Source organism: Grus americana, chromosome 22, assembly GCF_028858705.1.
Source record: "Grus americana isolate bGruAme1 chromosome 22, bGruAme1.mat, whole genome shotgun sequence".
Taxonomy (NCBI): Eukaryota; Metazoa; Chordata; class Aves; order Gruiformes; family Gruidae; genus Grus; species Grus americana.
This window is the reverse complement of record NC_072873.1, coordinates 6,821,547-6,842,670: the sequence shown is the minus strand read 5'-3', so window position 1 is coordinate 6,842,670 and position 21,124 is coordinate 6,821,547. Positions and strand designations below refer to the sequence as shown.

Genomic DNA, 21,124 nt, shown 5'->3' with positions numbered 1-21,124 from the left:
ATCTCTAAAGAAGGAGACTTGGCAACCTCCCTGGGCAACCCGTGCCAGTGCTCTGGCACTCGCACAGTGCAATGTGTTGCCCTCTTGCCAGGGACAGGACACTGTGCAGATCCCATCCACAGAAGGGTTACCCCATTGTGGCCAGTTGTGCTTTTGGAGCATTTTCTCAATCGGAAACACCTCTAGTCATCCTTTCTACTGTCAAACACCACAACCTTGCCAGCTGTTTAGTACAGGTGAACAACTACCAGCAGCTTTCACATCCCTGTTTCTTAGGGTGTAAATCAAGGTGTTCAGCAGGGGAGTCAGAGTGGTGTAAATAACAGTTGCAGCTCTGCCAGTAGATGGTGTAAATCATCATTAATAAAAGGACCTCTGGCAACAATACCCTTTGATTGAATTGTAAAAACCACTTAGATCCTGTGCCCTTTTCTGCCTTTCCAAGATCAATTTTCTTGGACAGGCTAACCAGGGGTCATGCCAAGAGCCACGAGCAGCTGTCCCTTCTGTCACAAGACATGCCATCCCTCCCTCTTCCACCAGAATAATTGCTGATGGTATCAATCTGAAGAAGGACCTTCTGCTTATTACGAGGTCTATTGTGGGAGGGATAGGAAGTCCAGCTGTGCTGCTGGAGATGATGGGTATTGATAGCATGACTAGGGAAGAAGGATTTCCGACAGGGAAGTGAAATGGCTTTATAAAAGTTTGGCCTTCAGTTGTTTTGAGAGATGTTTCATTAGGCATAATTCCCTGGTGCAGGACGGTGGAAGGGGGCTTTCCGTTCTTCCACTTGTACACTCTTGTCAGGACATCTGGATTTTCATGCAAGCAATAGGATACGAGGCTGTAGTGGCTGCCAAGAGACATTTCCACCCATCAGAAGGGATGAGATTTGCAGGTACAAAATCTTTTTGCTCCCCCCAAAATGGCAGCCAACTCCTGAGCAGAAATTCTCAGTGGGGGGACCTGTGAAGCAGTCAAGAGCTCTGCCTTCCCCTTCAGCTCTCTTGGGAAGTGCACCCAGTACCCTCATCCTTGCTGATCTTCACATGCTCCTGCAAGCTCTGTGTCAGAGCAATTTGATCTCCCTCAGAAATACACTGTTTCTCTGTCCCCATTTCTGTGCTGACTGCCCTCACCTCCCACATGCTCAGCTCCAGGTTCCAGCATCGACGCATTCAGCAGCATGGGCGACATTTCCCTGCTACTCCTGCCCATGTGTGCTGGCCGTGACCCCTAGACTGCATGGTGGAGTGGAGATGAAGGTGGAGTAGTGGCTATGGGCCATCCCAAAGGCTGTTCCCTGCTTTAACACTTGTGCCATTCTGCAAAGCAAACTATCTTCCAGAACCCCACACCCCCTGCCACCGCAGTGCAGTTCCAACCATAGCGAGATGAACGCCCTTCCTCAAGAGCTCATGGGGATGCTGACCCCTCAGGGCATCCTGCCTTTCTCGGATTTTGTGGGCAGAGACAAGGCATGGCAAGGCCTGATGGTCACTGGCAGCAGAGCATCCAGGGATGTCTTCCTCAGTTCCAAGTGACAGTGCCCAAAAGAGGAGCCACTGCCGGCTGTCCCAACATCCCATTCCTCTGTGAATGGAGAATGTGCCCTCACTCCCTTCATCCCCAGAGCAACACCCTTCTCCTTTGGCAGCATGGGGAGTGTCCACAGAGGGAAGGACCACATGGAGGCCAGGCTTGAATGCAGCAGAACTTTAATGAGTCAAAACAGGGAAACAAAGTCACTCCAAGTAAACCAGAGCAGTGCAGGGACCCCTGGAAGCAGCCAAGAGTCTGTGGTCCTTGGCCATGGAGAAGTTCCTGCCTGCTGTCTTTCCGCCTGCCCCATAGCTACAGAGGAGACAGATGGTGCCCACCAGGCTGCTCTTGGTGAGACCTTGCTGCCAAGGGGAACCAAAGCAAACAAGGAAGAGGGAGAGAAAAGCAAAGCCATCCAGCTATAGTGAAATCAACATCCAAAGACTCGATCCTCTGCCCAGCACCATCTTCTGAGTTCCTCAAGGTCTCTCAGTGGGGTGTTTCTAGCATCTTTCTCAGAGGAGGCACCTCCTGCCACCATAGCGGCTGGAAATGCCAGAGAGGTCACAGCACCCAGAGGTGATGGGCACTCCATCACAGCTGAGGATGCTGCCAACAGCAGCAGAGGTGGACGAGCCCACAAGGGTGTTCTGTGGGAAGGAGCTGAGGATGGGGCCGGGCAGGGTCACCACCACGGGGGAGGGCTCAATGACGACGGTGGAGTTCTGGCACTGCCTGACACAGGCCTCGTTGCAGCTGTTGGCCAGCGGGGTCGGGCCACATGGCCGGCATGGCAGGCACTGGTTGTAGCAGGACATATCTCTAAGGGTGGAGGTGCACCTGGAAGAGAGGGCAGGGAGGAAGCAGAGCACAGGGGTGGGTGAGGAGCAGCCTGCTATTTTCTGTGTCACAAATGAGTCAAGGGCACTCCTGAGTGGGAAGCTGGAAGCTGGACCCACACAGTCTTTATCACCCTACAAAGAGCAGCGTGGTCCAGGGAGTCTCTCTCCTAATTCGGAAACCAAAAGTCCTCTCAGCCCTGTCCCAGTGTCACCCTAATGAGACATCCTCCCCACTTCTCTTTCCCATAGTAACATGCTTCAAGCCCCAGCACAGGACAGAGCCAGTATCAGCTGAGAGGTCCATCAAGGAAATCTCTCACTTTGGAAGAGGAGGAGAAGGGGCTCCAGACTCACCTGGTTCTCAAGGAGAAGGAGACAGGAGAAGAGGATGAGAGAGCAGGGGCTTGGGCTGGCTTTTATACCTGCCCTGTGTTGCTGCAGGACCAGAGGCACCCTTTGCAGAGGTAACAATTTTCTGACAAGCTCGTCTTCCATGCAAACCATCACAGCTAATGATACGGGCTGTGCTTTCTTTTCCAACACTGCTGCCTTTTCATTTCCAGGTTTGTGCCATGCCCATTCCCTGATGAAGGCTTCTTCTGAGCGCTGGGGTGAAAGGCTCCAGGATTTCTAGGGCAGGAATGCAGCAGTGCAGACAGAAGGCTCAGCCCAAGTGCTGGATGGGTCCAGTGCAGACAAGTGACATTAGCCTGGGTCACTGTGTTGGGACTGTTTGCAGTGCTGTTCTCAGGAAGAAGCTCCTGCCGTCCTTAGCTGGACCCCCAAGGGATGGCTTGTATGACCATGTGCCACCTCCATCTCTTTCCTTCCCTCCTCAGCTCTCCCCCATGCTCACTTGTTCTTGCCTCCCCAGGTGTGTGGGTTGTGCTGCTAGGTTTTGACCCCATCCTGACTAACTCTGCCCTCAGGAAAAAAATTCTTGCTGGTTTTGGCTCATCCCCTCTCTGTGCATCTGTGAGTACACAAAAATTGCCATGTGCTTGCCTGGGGCCTTGTCCTTCCCCAGAGTGCTCTAGCCCTGCTGCTGTTGTTCCTAGGTGTCCTTAGCCAAGTCCATGGTTCGTTGTGTTCCTATGTGTGTTCCTGTCTTGTGTGCTTTTGTGAGCAGCTGGGTTTGTGTGGATGGGTGTGGGAGCACAAGTTTGTGCATGATTCCATGCCAGTGTGCAGGGGACTGTGCCTCTGTATGGGGGGGGTGTGTGTGTGTGTGTGTGTGTTCATGTGTCTCCTTGTGCGTTCCTCATCAGGAGGGAATGTGCTGCTTATGGCAGGGACACTCTCCACTACTGTGTCCATGAACACCACAGAGCAGCAGGTTCAAAAGATCTGAAGGAGCCGGAGTGCAGCTGAGTGGTGATGACACCAGCCTGCTAGAGATCTGTCCAGGGAAGAGGCCCTGAAATGCAGCCCCTGCCTCCTGACTCCTCTTTTTCCTGCCCCTCCAAAGCTCATGCTCCACCGCTGCCGATTTTAGGTCGCAACAAGGATGGTTTCACTCCAGCTTGGATCCCTAGTTTAATTGCATGTACACAATATTGTGAGTGCCTCAGCATGGCTGGCAGTCCCCACTCCCTGCCTCTCCAGACACCACCACAGCTGCTCTCCCCAGCGACAGAGAGTTCAAAAGGATGAGGTTTGCTTTATGGGCATGGAGAATGGCTGAGGAATCCTGCTGACCATGTGCTGGCCATCCCTGAGTGCCCCCTCTCATGTCCCAGCCAATGTCAAACGTACAACTCATTGACCTGGTGCTGTGTCAGGCAGGGACTGAGACCTTGTCCCATGGAGATACTGAATGCAGGGACCACAAAGCCTGGCATTGCTGTGCTCTGCGGAGAACGACAGACTCTCTGTCTTTTACAGGAAAGCCAAAGAGCTGATGACTGCTTTGGACTTCAGCCTACAAAGACTTTCATGCCCCCCATTGGACTCTCCCTCTGAGTGCCCAGCAACTGCTCCTGGGAAGCAAGGGACATTGGATCTGAGCCACATCCCCCAAAGCCTGATGCTGTCCCACAGGCATGTCCGGAACAGACCCTCTTTCCAACACAGGCTGTCCACAGTGTGTAAAGTTCCTGAGACCATCTCCCGTCCTGAATGTCTGCCTGCCTGGGCTCAGGTCCAACTTGGAGGCAGTGCTGTTGAGGGCTTCCCTCCTTCCCTGTAATGGCCTTTGGTGAGATGAGGGCCAGGGAGTTCTTCTGGAAGAGCTCAGCCAGGGCTGATTCCCCTCTCTGTGGAGCTGCTTTTGAGCTGAGGCTGCAGTGTAGCCAAGGGCCCACCTCAATGTTTTCTCAGGAGGTGACAGACACTGTGGAGAACAGAAGGGAGAGCAGGGTATGTGTACCTGGAGTTTAGAAGGATGTTTGACACCCTCTCCTTTACTTCCTTTCTGACCAAAAGGGAGATGCAAGGGTTCATTAAGAGGACGATAAGGTGGGTGGAAAACTGGCTGGACAACCACACTCCAAAAGTACTGACCGTGAAGAAATGGACTGACTGGAAGCTCACAGAGGCCAAAAAGAGCAAGGGCAAGGTTTTGCTCCTGAGGGAGGAACCAGCCCATGTGGTCATGCAGGCTGGGGGCTGGCTGCCTTGGCAGCAGATGCACAGAAAAGGATGTGTGGTTTTAGGAGACACCCAGCTGAACGGGAGACAGCAGTGTGCCCTTGCAGCAAACAGGACCAACTGCATCCTGAGCTGTGTTAGTCAAAGTGAGGCCAGCAGGTGCAGGAAAGGGACCCTGGCCCTCTGGCCCTTGTGAGACCACCACTGGAGTACCGCATCCAGGTTGGGGCTCCCTGGTCCAAGAAGGATTTTGACATAGTGAAGTGAGTCCAACAAGGTCCACCGAGTTGATTAGGGGGGCTGGCAAACATGATGTGTGAGGAGAGGCTGAAGGAACTGGGCCTGCCCACCTTGGAGAAGAGCTGTCTCAGGGGACACCTTCTTGCTTCTACAACTACTGAATCAGAGGGGACAGAGAAAATGGACCAAGACACTGGAAGTGCTCAGCAATAGGAGTGGAGGCAATGGACATCAGCTGGGATACGGAGAAATCAGATTAAGCAGTAGCCTAAAAGAAAGAACAACAACTGGAAGGTGTTTCCCAGGGAGGTTGTGCAACCTCCATCCTGGGAAGTCTTCAAGGCTGGACTGCATATGACCTTGAGCAACCTGATCTAATGGGATCTGTTCTGAGCGTGGGATTGATCTAGATGACCTCTGGAGGCCCCTTCTCACCTACCTTCTGACTGTGTACCTTTCACGGTGCCCTACCTGACCCCTGCATGCCCATGTCACACTTGTGCTCACATCCCCTTTACCACGACACAACTTTTAGGCATTGTGCTGGGAGTGCAGAGAGGCAGCTGGAGGGAGGCTCTGGGCCTCCTCCCTGCCATCCGCAGGGCATCAGTGGCTGCTGTTTCCAGCCCCTGAGCTCAGAGACAGCTCTGGGAAGCTGGTCCACCTCCTGGTCAGGGTCCTACAGCTGTTCCAGGCTGCAGCTGGCGCTGTGCAGGCTTCTCCTCGTTGAGGGGTCGTTGCTGGAGGATGGGGAGAGTCGGACTGGCAGGAGGCAAACTTCTGCGGGTGCAGAGCCACGGAGCACTCTCAGCCCGGTCGAGACACCGAGCGTCGCCGTGGCAGGGCTCAGCCCCGGGGCGGAGTTGGCGGAGGCGGAGAGGAGAGGAGAAGGGAGAGGAGGGGAGGAGGCACCGTGGGCGGAGCAGAGAGCCGGGGCTGGCGGGGTGCAGCGAGGCGCGGGCGGCGGGATGCGGCGGGATGCGGCGGTGCCGGGGCGCAGGGCTGGCGGGGCTGGCCGCGGTGCTCCTGGGTGCGTGGGGCTGGCGGTGGTGGCGGGGCGCTGGACCTGGGGCTGCTTGGGACCAGCGCTGGGCCCGGGTCTCACCTGTGGCCCTCCTGAACCTTCTTGAACCTTATTCCCCCTCTATCCTCCCTTCTGCAGGCATCTCTTCTGCCCTTCATGAGGGGCTCTCAGCTTCTTTCTTTCTTTCTTTCTTTCTTTCTTTCTTTCTTTCTTTCTTTCTTTCTTTCTTTCTTTCTTTCTTTCTTTCTTTCTTTCTTTCTTTCTTTCTTTCTTTCTTTCTCTCTTTCTCTCTTTTCTCTCTTTTCTCTCTTTTCTCTCTTTTCTCTCTTTCTCTCTTTCTCTCTCTTTCTCTCTCTCTTTCTCTCTTTCTTTCTCTCTTTCTTTCTCTCTTTCTCTCTTTCTCTTTCCCTCTTTTCCCCTTCTCTTCCCCTCCCTTCCCTTCACTTCTCCTTCCTTTCTCCCCTCAATGACTCCCCCCTTCCAACTCTCATTCATACATTCATCTCTCCACCAATTCTTAATGGGCACTTCCATTACTGCACATGTCGACAGCCTCTGGAAACCCTGCACCTCATCATCTCTGTATGGTCCTGGCTGCTTCTGCAGGATTTGTTCTGGGAAATAGCAGGCAGGGCTGCGTAGAAAGCAGATTTTCAGGTTTTTTTTCTTTTTTTTTTCTCCTTTCTGGCAGTGGCTGTGGGCAGAGCCCAGGTGCAGCAGGAGCCGTCGGCAGAGACCACCGAGGGCACCGGCATCAACATCAACTGCTCACACCCCAACATACAGACTTACGACTACATCCACTGGTACCGTCAGCTCCCGGGCCGAGGCCCCGCATTCCTCACGTTCGGTCACAAAGGGACCAAAGAGGTGCCGGACCCGCCGGGGCGGCTGTGGGTGGCGGCAGACCGCCGGTCCAGCGCCCTGTGGCTCGCCCGGCCCCGGCGCGGGGACGCGGCGGTGTATTACTGCGCCCTGAGAGACACGGGGAAAGGAGCCGGGGCTGCGGCCGGGCACGAACCACGAAGCAGGAACGGTGGCGGGCGGGGCCGGGCGTGTGTGTCGGGGGCGGGGGGACAGCCCCGGCCGGGCCCGCCAGGGGGCGCTGCCGCTCCGCCCGCCGGGGCCGCCTCGCCCCGCCCGGCCCCGCCCGGCCCCGGGCCCCGCGCCCCTTCCCCCGCCCGACCGGCACCGGCACCGGCAGCACCACCTCCTCCTTGCAGTCGGTGCCTGCGCTCGGCACCTCTTCTCCTTGATGGCTGCTGCGGAGCTGTGCTCCTGGAGGCAGCAAACAGCCGCGCTTACTCAGCGCTACACATGCAGACTGACACGGTCCCTGCAAGGCAGGGAGGGCAGTAGGGTGTGTCCCACGAGGCTCTCTTGCTTCCCCAGAAAGGGCTCAGAGCGTTCCGGGTAACGTGACATCCTCTGGCCTGTCCGTAAAGGCCTGCTGCCAGCGTTGTCTCAGAAATGCATCTCAGAGGGCACAGATTCCCATCCTGCCCATCTCAGGCTGGTTCTTCTCTTGCCTCTGTCCTCCCCTTGCCAAGGCTGCTCAGCTGGTTTTGCCTTTTTTGAAGGCAAAGTGACAGCTGTACGTTCTTCACGTGAGGGCACGGCACAGGGATTTCATGGTGCCATGAGTAAACTGAATTCGAATGCTCCAGAGAGATGCTCGTTGGCCAGCGGACATCGGGCCACAGGGTCGGCATGGCAGTCACTGGTCATAGCAGGACACGTTTCAGGTCCAGAAGTGCTCCTAGGAGACAGAGCAGAGGGGAAGCAGAGCACAGGTACATGTGAGGAGCAGCCTGCCATGAGTCGGTCACCCTTCCATGAGCCTTTCAAAGGCACCTGCTGAGCCATGGATAGATACTGTGCAGTGAGGCAAAAGAGTTACCAGTGTTGCCAGGCCCAAGGAGGCTGCTGTGTATCTCTTAAAAGAATATCTCCTTCAGCCAAATCCCAAACACTCTCTGAATGAGACTTTCACCCCTCTACCCCCTCTCATGGCAAGCAGCACCATGACTCAGCATAGGATGGAGGAGTACACATCTGCATGAGCAGAAAAAGGACATGGGGAAAGGGCTTCAGACTCACCTGGTTCCCAAGGAGAAGGAGGCAAGAGAAGTGGGAGAGAGATCAAGGAGCTGGGCTGGCTATTATGGTGGCCCTGACCTGCCCCACTGTGGTGGGCTGACCCTGGCTGGGGGCCAGGTGCCCACCAGAGCTGCTCTCTCACTCCCCTCGTTCACTAGACAGGGGAGAAAAGGTATAACCAAAAGCTTATGGGTCGAGATAAGGACAGGGAGAGATCACTCGCTAATTATCGTCACGAGCAAAACAGACTGAACTTAGAGAGGAAATTCATCTAATTTATTACTAAGGAAAACAGAGTAGAGGAATGAGAAATAAAATGAAATCTTAAAACACCTCCCCCCACCACTCCCATCTTCCCGGGCTCAACTTCACTCCCGGCTTCCACCTCCTCCCCTCTCAGTGGCATAGGGGGACGGGGAATGGGGGTTGCGGTCAGTTGATCACACGTTGTTTCTGCTGCTTCTTCCTCCTCAGGGGGAGGACTCCTCTCATCGTTTCCCTGTTCCAGCATGGAGTCCCTCTCACGGGAGACAGTCCTTCACAAACTTCTCCAATGTGGGTCTCTCCCACAAGGTGCAGACCTTCAGGAGCAGACTGCTCCAGCGTGAGTCCCCCACAGGGTCACAAGTCCTGCCACCAAACCTGCTCTGGCGTGGGCTCCTCTCTCCATGGGTCCACAGGTCCTGCCAGGAACTTGCTGCAGTGTGGGCTTCCCATGGGCCACAGCCTCCTTCAGGTGCCTCCACCTGCTCTGGCATGGGGCTGCAGGTGGAATCTCTACACCCCCTCATCCTTCCTCCATGGGCTGCAGGGGGACAGCCTGCTTCACCATGCTCTTCACCAGGGGCTGCAGGGGGATCTCTGCTCCGGCGCCTGGAGCACCTCCTGCCCCTCCTTCTGCACTGACCTTGGTGTCTGCAGAGTTTCTCACATCTTCTCACTCCTATCTCCAGCTGCAAAAAGCTCTCTCTCTAACTTGTTTTTTTCCCTTCTTAAATATGTTATCACAGAGGCACTGATTGGCTTGCCCTTGGCCAGCGGTGGGTCCGTCTTAGAGCTGGCTGGCATTGGCTCTATCAGACACAGGGGAAGCTTCTAGCAGCTTCTCACAGAAGCCACCCCTGTAGCCCCCCCCACTACCAAAACCTTGCCACACAAACCCAACACACTCAGGCCCAGAGGTAGCTTCGAAGGAAGTGGCAATTTTCTAAGGTGCTCATGATGAACGGAAAACATCCAAGGTAATAACTTGGGCTGGGTGGTTGTTTTCCTTGATGCCACCTTTTCATTTCCTGGCTCTTGCCATACCCATTCCCTCATGGAGTGCTGGGATTGGGAGGCCCCAGGATTTCCGGGGCAGGAATGTGTCAGTGCCAGCAGACGACTCAGCTCAGGTGCCGGAGGGGTGCAGTGCAGGCAAGTGATGTTGTCCTGGGACACGCTGGTGGGGTTGCCTGTGGCTACATTGACAGGAAGGGGCCCAGCTGCTCCCAGCCCTACAATCCTTGGCTGGTCACCCAAGGGCTTCCTTGTGTAAGGACGTCCCGTGTCTTTCTCTTTCTCTCCCTCCCAACTCACTCCAATGGTCACTCGGAGGGAGTAGGTGGGCTGCACTGCTAGATTTCATAGAGTCTAAATCTTTTACCCATGCAACTAAGCAGCCTTCCCCAAGATTTGGGTATCGAGGCCTGCAAAGTTTATGATGTCCCTCGTTTTTTCAATGCTGCTGAAAATCAAAGCTATGTGGGCCCTCTTCTACCACTGGGAAATTATGGGGTAGACAGCATGATGCTGGAAGAGAAAAATCAATTTTGGGCATGGCACATAGCCCTTCTTGATGCCTTTGACATCCGTTGTCAGATTCAGTTCTAGCTGAGCTTTGGCTTTCCTAACCTCATCCCTACATGCTTGGACAGTGCCTCTGGATTCCTCCCAGCTTACCTGTCTTGGCTTCCCTCTCCTGTTTTCTTCCTTCTTCTGTTCTGGTTTGGCCAGGAGCTCCTTGTTCATCCCTACAGGCCTCCTGGCATGCTTTCCTGACTTTCTGGTCTTTGGGAATGGACTGCTCTTGAGCTTGCAGGAGGTGTTCCTGGGATGCTCAGCAGCTTTCTTGGGCCCTTCTAGCCTCTAGGGCCTTACTCCACAGGACTTTCCCAAGCAGACCTTTAAAGACACCAAAGCCTGCTGCCCCAAAGGCCTGGATTGTGAGCTTGCTATTTACCCTCCTCCCTCCCCTCAGGATCCTGACCACCTCCACCATTTCATTGTCACTGCAGCCCAGGCTGCCTTTGATCTTCACATCCCCAACGAGCTCTTCCTTGTTGGTACATATGAGGTCCAGCAGAACACCTGTCCTTGTTGGATCTTCTCTCACTTGGGTGATGAAGTTGTCGTCCATGCACTCCAGAAAACTCCTGGCTTCCTTATGTCCTGCTGTGTTGTCCCTCTAGCAGATATTGTGGTGGCTGAAGTTCCCCATGAGGAGCAGGGCCTGTGAATGTGAGGCTGCTCCTGTCTGTCTGTAGAAGGCCTCATCCACTGGCTCTTCCTGGTCAGGTGGCCTGTAGCGGATACGCACTACAATGTCACTCTTACCTGTGCTCTCTTTAATGCTCACCAATATGCTCTCAGCTGCTGCATCACCTATCCCCAGGCAGAGCTCCATGCACTCCAACTGCTCTCTCACAGAAAGGGCAAGCCCCCTTCCTTGTCTTCCCAGCCTGTTCTTCTGAAGCAGCCTCTGTCCCTCCATTGCAACATGCCAGTCATGGGAGACATTCCACCCCGGTTCCGTGACCCCAGTGTGATTGTGTCCCTGCAGCTGCACACAGATCTCTAACTTCTTGTGTTTACTCCCCATACCGCATGCATTAGGGTACAGGCAATTGACAGAGGAGTCCAGCATGTTGACGTCCTAGAAAGGGTTTTGGGGACTTCTCCACAATGATGCCTTGTAGGCACTTCCTTGCTTACATGCAACTGCTAGAGGTGAGCCCACTTAAGCCCTGTTTTCTTGATCTTGTTCAAAAAACAGGGCTTCAAGGCACACGTGGCTCCTCTTTAGCTGTGTGGGCAGTGAACCTATTTTGTAGTTGTAAGCCCTTCGGTGGGGCAGGAGCCTTCCCCTTGGTGTTAGAAGTCACCAGGTTCCATGCTGGGGTTGTCCCCTCAGAAACTGCTCTTAGGAGTGTAAGGCCCTGATAACAAGTGAATGTCCAAACACCCATCTTGACATGGACAGGGATGGGCTGATGATGGACAGGGAGCGTTGAACAAGAACGGAGCCTGCGGAGGCAGGATAACGTCTTGTGAGACCACTCCTTTATTCCTGAAACACGTGAACAATGACCATCTGTGCCCTGTGCACCATGTGCCTGTGAAAGATCACCAGTCACTTGGTCAGCCCTAAAAGGGGGGGGGGGGGGGGGCATTGAGACCCCGAGGACCCCCCCCAACCCACTGACTCATTTCTAGAACATTTCTGAACATTCCTGAGCACATACTGCGCCTGCTCAGTGATGACAGACCCCCGCCTATGGGGCGGGCACATCGGGTTATAAAAAGGGAAAAGGTAAGTTTTTGGCGTGCGCCCACCACCTGAAGACTACAACTATGAGCAGAGAACATCGCTGGATCCAAGGGTGGTGATATCTTTTCTCTCCCTCTCTCTTTTCTTTCTCTCTTTTCCTCTCTATCACTCTCTTTGTCTCTAACTTAATTTTCGGCATGTTAGGGTAATATCGTCACATGTTTTGCTGAAACCTTACCTTTCATAGTTCTGCTAAATTTTGAGCATTGTTATGACCTTTGCCAAGCCTCTATCTTTTGTAGTTCCACTGAGTTTTAAGTAAATTTATAATTGTTTTGAACCTCTAAAGTAATTGTCATTACTTCTGCTTACTGCGCAGAGAATTAAAAAGTTAACTCACTCTCACCCCCTGAGTGGGATTGGACAAGGAGTCTACAAGTGCTGGTCAGTTTTTCAGAACCACCTTTTAAAAGCACAGGCGCAGGCATTCCATTGTGTTGAAAGTGAAGCAAGCGGGGCAGAAGACCAGCCTGGCTGAACAGGGAACTCCTCGCAGAGCTCAAGAGGAAAAAGAACTTGCAAGATCTTTAGAAGGAAGGTCAGGCTTTGCGGGGAGAATACAGAGCTGTCGTTCGCTTATGCAGGGAGGAGATATGAAAGGCTGTGGTGGTTTAACTTGGCAGGCAGCTAAAACAACCGCACAGCTGTTTGCTCACTATCCCTGCCCACAGTGGGATGGGGGACAGAATTGAAAAGAAAAAAGTTAATACTCCTGGCTTTAGAAAAAGACAGTTTAAGAGGACAGAAAGGAAGGGAGGAAGAGGAGAAGTAGTAGTAGTAGTAGTAATAATAATAATAATAATAAAAAAAAAATAATAATTAAAAAAAGTATATAGAAAATAAGTGATGCACAGCACAATTTCTCACCACCCGTAGCCGATGCACAGCTAGTTCCTGGGCTGCTGCACCTCCTGGCCAACCCCCCAGTTATATACTGTGCATGATGTCATATGGCATGGACTATCCCGTTGGCCAGTTTGGGTCAGCTGTCCTGGCTGTGTCCCCTCCCAGCTTCTTGGATGCCCCCTGCCTTCTCCTTGGCAGGCCAGTATGAGAAGCTGAAAAGTCCTTGACTGCTTGGCAGCAAGTAAAAACATCAGTGTGTTATTAACATTATTCTCTCTCTAAATCCAAAACACAGCACTCTACCAGCTGCTAGGAAGAAAATTAACTCTACCCCAGCTGAAACCAGGACAAAGGGCAAAGCTCAATTAGAGTTGAAACTGCTAGTGTGATGTCAGACAACAAGAAAGGCTTTTTGGAAGCATGTTAACAGCAAGAGGAGGCCTAAAGAAACCATTGGGCTGATACTTGTTGAAGATGGCCACCTGACTAATGGGAATGAAGAAAAAGCAGAGGTATTCAATGCTTTTTTTGCCCCAGCCTTTAACAGTACCGGTAGACCTTGAGCTGCCTGGTCCTCTGAGTCAGAGGACAACAGCTGCGGGAAAAGTGACTTTCCATTGGTAGACACTGAAATTGGAAGGGACCAGTTGTATCAGCTGAATGTTCATAAGTCCATGGGGCCAGATGGGATTCATGCCAAAGTACTGAAGGAGCTGGCGGATGTTATGGTAGGACCCCTTTCAATCATCTACCAAAAGTCTTGGAGGTCTAGGGAGGTCCCTGCTGACCGGAAGCTTGCCAATGTTATCCCAATTTACAAGAAGAGCCTGAGGGAAGACCCAGGAAACTACAGACCTGGTAGCCTAACCTCAGTTCCTGGAGAAATAATGGAGAAGATTATACTGGTTGCAACTGAAAGGCATTTAAAGCGCAATGCAGTCATCAGGCAGAGTCAACATGGGTTCACAAAGGGAAAGTCCTGTGGAACTACTGTTCTTCTGTGATAAGGTCACCTGCCTAGTGGATGAAGGGAAGGCAGTGGATGTAGTTTTTCTGGATTTTAGTAAGGCTTTTGATACTGTCCCTCACAGCATGCTTCTGGACAAGTTGTCCAGCTGTGAGATGAGCAGGTACACGATGTGCTGGCTGAAGAACCGGCAGAACGGCAGGGCTCAAAGGGTTGTAGCGAACAGGGCTAGGTCTGGCTGGTGACCAGTCACCAGCAGTGTGCCTCAGGGCTCAATTCTAGGGCCAGTTCTTTTCAATATTTTTATCAGTGATCTTCATGCAGGAGTTGAATGCACCATGAGCAATTCTGCTGATGATACCAAACTGGGAGGTGCTGTTGACTCTCTTGAGGGACAAGAGGCCTTGCAGGGGGATCTAGATATTTGGAGCACTGGGCAATCATCAAAGGCATGAAATTTAATAAGATCAAATGCAGGATTCTGCACCTGGTACGAAGCACTGCCAGACACAAGTATAAATTGGGAGAGCAGCCCTGCAGCAAGGGATCTGGGGATGCTGGTTAACAGCCAGCTCACTATGAGTCAACAGCATGCCCTGGCAGCCAAGAGGGCAAACCACATCCCGGGGTGCATCAAACCCAGTATAACCATCTGGTCAAGATTGGTGATTATGCCACTGTACTTAGCATTGGTGCAGCCTCACCTAGAGTGCAGCGTGTAATTCTGGCTCCCACAACTTAAAAAAGATGTTAAGATACTTCAATGCGTCCTCTCCTTCCCTTCCCCATGCCAGAGGTTGCCCTTACCTTAACACTAGAGGCAGACACTACCTCCTTCTCCACTGCTTTGGGGCTCATCAAGCTGCCAGAGAAAATCCTCTCTATCTCCCTTTCACCTGCTCTGATGATGTGCAGCTGGCTCACTTGCAGCCGCTTGCCCACTGGTGAATGCCAACCGCTTGCTCTCTGTTGGCCTGAGAATATTCTCTGGGGTTACAGTTCCTGCCAACCGCTTTAGCAGGAAGCGCTCTGTAAATAGCCTGTTATCAAATTTGTGGAGGACTCAAGTTTTGCTCATTACTGGGCTTTTGGTAAAGCAGGGATGGACAATGTGGAAAAAGCATACCTGGTGCCTGCAAATTAGCATCAGCATCTATGAGGCCTGAGCTCTCGTAGAGACCCTGAGCCAGGGGCCAAGCCAGAGCTGGGACCCATGGTTGCACTGGGTCTAGGTGGGCTTGGTCCTGATGCTCATTGTCCTTGTGTTACCATAGGACTCAGCACTGCCTCGCACAGAACCTGGACTGGGGAGAGGTGCCCCCCATCCTCACCCCATGCAGGAATGACCCTGTCCTCCACCCTGGTCCTGTGGTGCTGGCGGTGTGTGGGGTCTGTGTGAGAGCAAACCCCCACACCACAGGGTCCCAGGGTCTGCAGATGAGGGAAGGCCTTGGCCTGAGTGTGGGGAGCAGTGGTGCTGCACGAAGCACCGGGGCCACTTCAGCCCCAGGGCTCTGGGAATGCTGAAGGAGCTTGGTGCCTGGGGGAAGGCACTCCAACCTGTGCCCTGTGGTTGGGCTGGTGCGTGCCCTGGGCCATTCAGGGACAGCTCATGATTCATGCTGAGTGCAGAATCAAATCCCGCTGTGACTGCCAGGTCTCTGCAGAGCTGGGGGTATCTCCTCTCGCACAGCACCTTTCTGGACCAGAGTTGCGTTGTGGCACTTGTGGGGCCATTGAGGTCCTGGGCCTCAGGAAAGCTGTGCTGGAGGAAGGCAAGGCAACAGAGAGCAGTGTTGCATGTCTGAGCAGCAGTCACTGTCCTGGGGCTGCCTTCACCCGAGAGGGTGCTGGGTTCAGAGGGACAGGGGGCTCCAGTGCATGGCCTGCTGTTGCCGATATCAACACTAACTTGTGAACACCTCAGCCAAGAGGTTGGCAACAACTGGGCCATGCCAGATGCTGTGCTGAAGGGGGATAGGGCTGCATGGGGAAGCTGTCCCTGCTGCCCATGCCCAGGTGTGATGACAATGGCCCCAAGATCAGATGATGGAGGGGTGGGACAGATAGGTGACTGTGGGCCATCTGCATGGCTATTTTCCCATTCCCAACTCCAGCCATCCTTTAGCAACATATTCTTCTGACTCTCCTTCCCCAGTACGGTTCCTCCCAAAGCAAGAGGAGCACTCTTCCCCATGACCTTGTGGGACTGATGACCTCCCTGGGACAGCCCACATGCCCACAGGTCCTCTCTGGAGGACAGTAGTTGTCAGGATTCCTGTTCACATGATGTGCTCCAGGGCCAAGGGGGTATTTCTGAGAGGAGACGCAGCAAGGCAAGGACTGGTGGCCATTGGCTGTGGTGTAACTAGGGTTGTCTTCCTCAGCCTCACGAGGCAGAACCTGAAAGAAGACTTCCAGCAGTGTGTCCCACCCTCCAATGCCTGTATAGGAGTGATGATGCCTCCTCCTAATTGCCGCTCAAAGCAATGTCTTTCTCTCTCGGCGGTCAGTATGCAGATGGAAAGACCACCGGAGGGACACAGACAAAGTTGCATCAATTTATTACTGAGTCTAAAGAGGGAAATGAGGTCAATCCAAGTGGAGGCCCCCAGTGCGGGGACGAGCAGGAGCAGCAAAGAATCTGTTTCTCTTTTCCTGTGGCAGAGTTTCCACAGGTCATCTGTCGACCTGCCTGGCAAAGGGAGACAGGCGAGAAGATCGCTCCATGCTGTGAGGTAAGCACAAGACACGAAAGAAAAGAGGAAAAGTGTGAGGGGAGGAGAGGAAAGGTAGGCATTGGCCGTAGTTTCAGAGAGCTCAGGCTGGCCCAGTCTTGCCCTTGCTGTGCAAGCCAGAGATGGTCAGAGATGGTCAGCTGCCCTTAAAACAATGCCACAAAGCTTGATCCTCTGTCCAGCATCATGTTCTGAGTTCCTGGGGGTCCTTGTCTGAGGCCGCTGCCAGTATCTTTAGCAGGGCAGGCATCTGCGGCCACAGTAGTGGCTGGTGATACAGGAGAGGTCACAGCACCCAGAGGTGATGGGCACTCCATCACAGCTGAGGATGCTGCCAACGGCAGCAGAGGTGGACGAGCCAACAATGGTGTTCTGTGGGAAGGAGCTGAGGATGGGTCCAGGCAGGGTCACCACCACGGGAGAGGGCTGGATGACGACAGTGGAGTTCTGGCACTGCCTGACACAGGGCTCATTGCAGCTGTTGGCCAGCGGGGTCGGGCCACAGGGCTGGCAGGGCAGGCAGGGCTGGCACTGGTCGTAGCAGGACATGTCTTGGGGCAGAGGTTCACCTGGGAGAGAGGGTAGGGAGGAAGCAAAACATGGCGATGTGTGAGGAGCAGGCTGTCACCACACCATGAGGGAGCCAAAGAACATGCAGGGCCAGGAGGTGGAGGCTCGGCAGAGATGTATGAGAGCTTCTTGGCCTCGTCCTGCCAGGGCCCATAAAAGCCACAGAGCTCCTATGCAGCCACTGTTTAGCCCCTGATTCCAGAAGCCACCTCAGTACAGCCCCAGCTTCCCTCCATGCCCAACCTTCTCCCCACTTCCCTCTCTCGTGACAAGCAGCCCCAACATCTGACACAGAACAAAGCTGGTGTCACCTGAGAAGTCCACTGAGATGAGACCTCCTTTTAGAGAAATCAGAGAAGGAGAAGGAGCTTCTGACTCACCTGGTTCCCAAGGAGGAGGAGGCAAGAGAAGTGGCTGAGGAAGTGAGGAGTTGGGCTGGCTTTTATCATGGACCTTTACTGCCCCAGGCTGCCAGAGGCATCCCTTGTAGAGGTGATTATTTTCTGACAAGCTCATCTTGAATGCAAAACATCCCAGCTAATGCTGTGGGCTGTGTTCTGGCTTCCTGCACTGCTGCCTTTTCATGTCCTGCTTTATGCCAGGCACATTCCTCAGTGAAGGCATCTTTTGTGTGACAGGATGAGAGGCCCAAGCATTTCCCATGCAAAACACGTCAGTGTGGGCAGAGGACTCATCTCACATGCTGGAAGAGTCCAGAAAAGATCACTCAAGATGAAGTAAACAGCTGGCTCAGACAACACACACGCACAGACACACACACAGGCACACACACAAATCTAGCCCTCTAGACATGTAGAGTCAATTGGGAAGACTCAAGACACCCAAAGAGAGGCTGTCTGCACTGCCCAGGGCCACTGCACAGGTCGTGGACTTGACAGAGTCTTCTTCTGCATGTCCTGTGTCCAAAGGTTCAGTGTGGCTGAGGGAAGACTGGTCTGCACTCGGTGAGAGCCGGAGATGCAGCTGATGAGAGTGAGGTTCCCAGCATGACACTTTCACTGACACAGAAGGCCTCTCCCTGCTCTCTGTCTGTCCTAGAGTACCCTGGACATGGATATGGCCTTTAGCCATGGCATGGAGGTGGTGTAAGGGCTGGTAGGAGAGTTTGTGTGTTCACTTCTGATCATCGCATGATGAAGCAAGCCGTGCAGAGGTGACCAGGTATGCAGGCCGTGATACGAGCTCATGCTAGCTAGGGAGTTCAGAGGCCGCAAATGATGAAATGCAGGATCAGTGTCTCCAGAAGGATGGTTTGTCCCATTTACCATGCACATCTGCTTTGGGATGGGCTAAGTCAAGTGTGGGAGCTGATGTCTCCTCACTGACTGTGGGGAGAGTCTACAGAGTCTGTTAGAGCAGGTCCAGAGGAGGGCCACAAAAACAATCAGAGGGATGGAACCCCTGCCCTATGAAGAAAGGCAGAGAGAGGTTCTCCTCAGATTTTACTGACACAGCTTCTCCACAGGTCTACCATATCCCTGAGCCTCCCAGCAGACTCTCTGAGAATGAAGCAGCACCCACAGGAGAAGAAGAAAGACCTAGGGAGTTCCTACTGCCATTTGGACATGCACAAGTTCACTGGATGATGCATCAAAGGGGGTTCTGAGAGATTCCTGGACAGCCCTTGGAAGAAAGATGGAGCAAATACTCTCACACTCACTCACAACGATTTTGTACACTCATGCTTGCATTACAATTGAAGAAACTCCTCCAGACTTACATGTTCCCATCTACCCTTAGTGATCTCCTTAAGGGAGATGTGGGGGTTTGAGACCAGCCCTAGATCTGGAAAGGAAGTGGAGCCTCACTGGGGGATTTACACAGCAGCAGAACATTGTGTGTCTAGGACAAGCCAGACTCCCCACAGCCTGCAAACACTGAGGCTAAGACTCCAGAGATGAGTGTGACTGGTCCCAGTAAGAAAGGCACTCAGACTCTTCAAAGCATTCCTTCAAATGCCATCTATTAGCGCTAAGAACAGAAAGAAAGAGAGGACAGTATAGGTAACCTTACCTCCCTTCAGATGCTTAGAACCCTGAGCTGCTCTATGTCAGCTGCTCTGACAGAATGAGAGAATCACAGAAGAGTTGAGGTTGAAGGCACCTCTGGAGGTCATCTGGTCCCACGCCCCTGCTCAAGCAGGGCCACCTAGAGCCAGTTGTCCAGGACCATATCTGGGTCAGTTTTGAATATCTCTAAAGAAGGAGACTTGGCAACCTCCCTGGGCAACCCGTGCCAGTGCTCTGGCACTCGCACAGTGCAATGTGTTGCCCTCTTGCCAGGGACAGGACACTGTGCAGATCCCATCCACAGAAGGGTTACCCCATTGTGGCCAGTTGTGCTTTTAGAGCATTTTCTCAATCGGAAACACCTCTAGTCACCATTTCTACTGTCAAACACTACAACCTTGCCAGCTGTTTAGTACAGGTGAACAACTACCAGCAGCTTTCACATCCCTGTTTCTTAGGGTGTCAATTAAGCGGTCCAGCAGGGGAGTCAGAGTGGTGTAAATAACAGTTGCAGCTCTGCCAGTAGATGGTGTAAATCATCATTAATAAAAGGACCTCTGGCAACAATACCCTTTGATTGAATTGTAAAAACCACTTAGATCCTGTGGCTTTTTCCTGCCTTTCCAAGATCATTTGTCTTGGACAGGCAAACCAGGGGTAATGCCAAGAGCCACGCCAAGAGCCAGGAGCAGCTGTCCCTTCTGTCACAAGACATGCCATCCCTCCCTCTTCCACCAGGATAATTGCTGATGGTATCATCCTGAAGAAGGACCTTCTGCTTATTACAAGGTCTATTGTGGGAGGGATAGGAAGTCCAGCTGTGCTGCTGGAGATGATGGGTATTGATAGCATGACTAGGGAAGAAGGATTTCCAACATGCAAGTGAAATGCCTTTTGTAAAAGTTTAGCCTTCAGTTGTTTTGAGAGATGTTTCATTAGGCATAAGTCCCTGGTGCAGGATGGTGGAAGGGGGTTTTCCGTTCTTCCACTTGTACACTCTTGTCAGGACATCTGGATTTTCATGCAAGCAATAGGATATGAGGCTGTAGTGGCTGCCAAGAGACATTTCCACCCATCAGAAGGGTTGAGATTTGCAGGTATAAAATCTCTTTGCTTCCCCCAGAATGGCAGCGAGATCCTGAGCAGAAATTCTCAGGTGGGGGGACCCGTGAAGCAGTCAAGAGATGTGCCTTCCCCTTCAGCTCTCTTGGGACATGCACCCAGTACCCTCATCCTTGCTGATCTTCACATGCTCCTGCAAGCTCTGTGTCAGAGCAATTTGATCTCCCTCAGAAATACACCGTTTCTCTGTCCCCATTTCTGTGCTGACTGCCCTCACCTCCCACATGCTCAGCTCCAATTTCCAGCATCGACGCATTCAGCAGCATGGGCGACATTTCCCTGCTACTCCTGCCCATGCATGCTGGCCAGGTCCCCTAGACTGGATGGTGGAGTGGAGATGAAGGTGGAGTGGTGGCTATGGGCCATCCCAAAGGCTGTTCCCTGCTTTAACACTTGTGCCATTCTGCAAAGCAAACTATCTTCCAGAACCTGCACCCCCTGCCACCGCAGTGCAGTTCCAACCATAGCGAGATGAACGCCCTTCCTCAAGAGCTCATGGGGATGCTGACCCCTCAGGGCATCCTGCCTTTCTCGGCTTTTGTGGGCAGAGACAAGGCACCGCAAGGCCTGATGGTCACTGGCAGCAGAGCATGCAGGGATGTCTTCGACAGCTCCGAGTGACAGTGTCCAAAAGAGGAGCCACTGCCGGCTGTCCCAACCTCCCATTCCTCTGTGAATGGAGAATGTGCCCTCACCCCCTTCATCCCCAGAGCAACACCCTTCTCCTTTGGCAGCATGGGGAGTGTCCACAGAGGGAAGGACCACATGGAGGCCAGGCTTGAATGCAGCAGAACTTTAATGAGTCAAAACAGGGAAACAAAGTCACTCCAAGTAAAGCAGAGCAGTGCAGGGACCCCTGGAAGCAGCCAAGAGTCTGTGGTCCTTGGCCATGGAGAAGTTCCAGCGTGCTGTCTTTCCGCCT

General features: G+C 53.1%; 1 gene segment (V, D, J or C); it reads left to right on the top strand.

The window, feature by feature from the left end:
- The first annotated feature begins 6,194 nt into the window (after positions 1-6,194).
- On the top strand, positions 6,195-10,514 carry LOC129195368 (T cell receptor alpha variable 4-like). The segment is given in 3 exon segments: positions 6,195-6,246; positions 6,932-7,231; positions 10,374-10,514. Coding segments are annotated over 3 exon segments (450 nt in total).
- Positions 10,515-21,124: the final 10,610 nt, after the last annotated feature.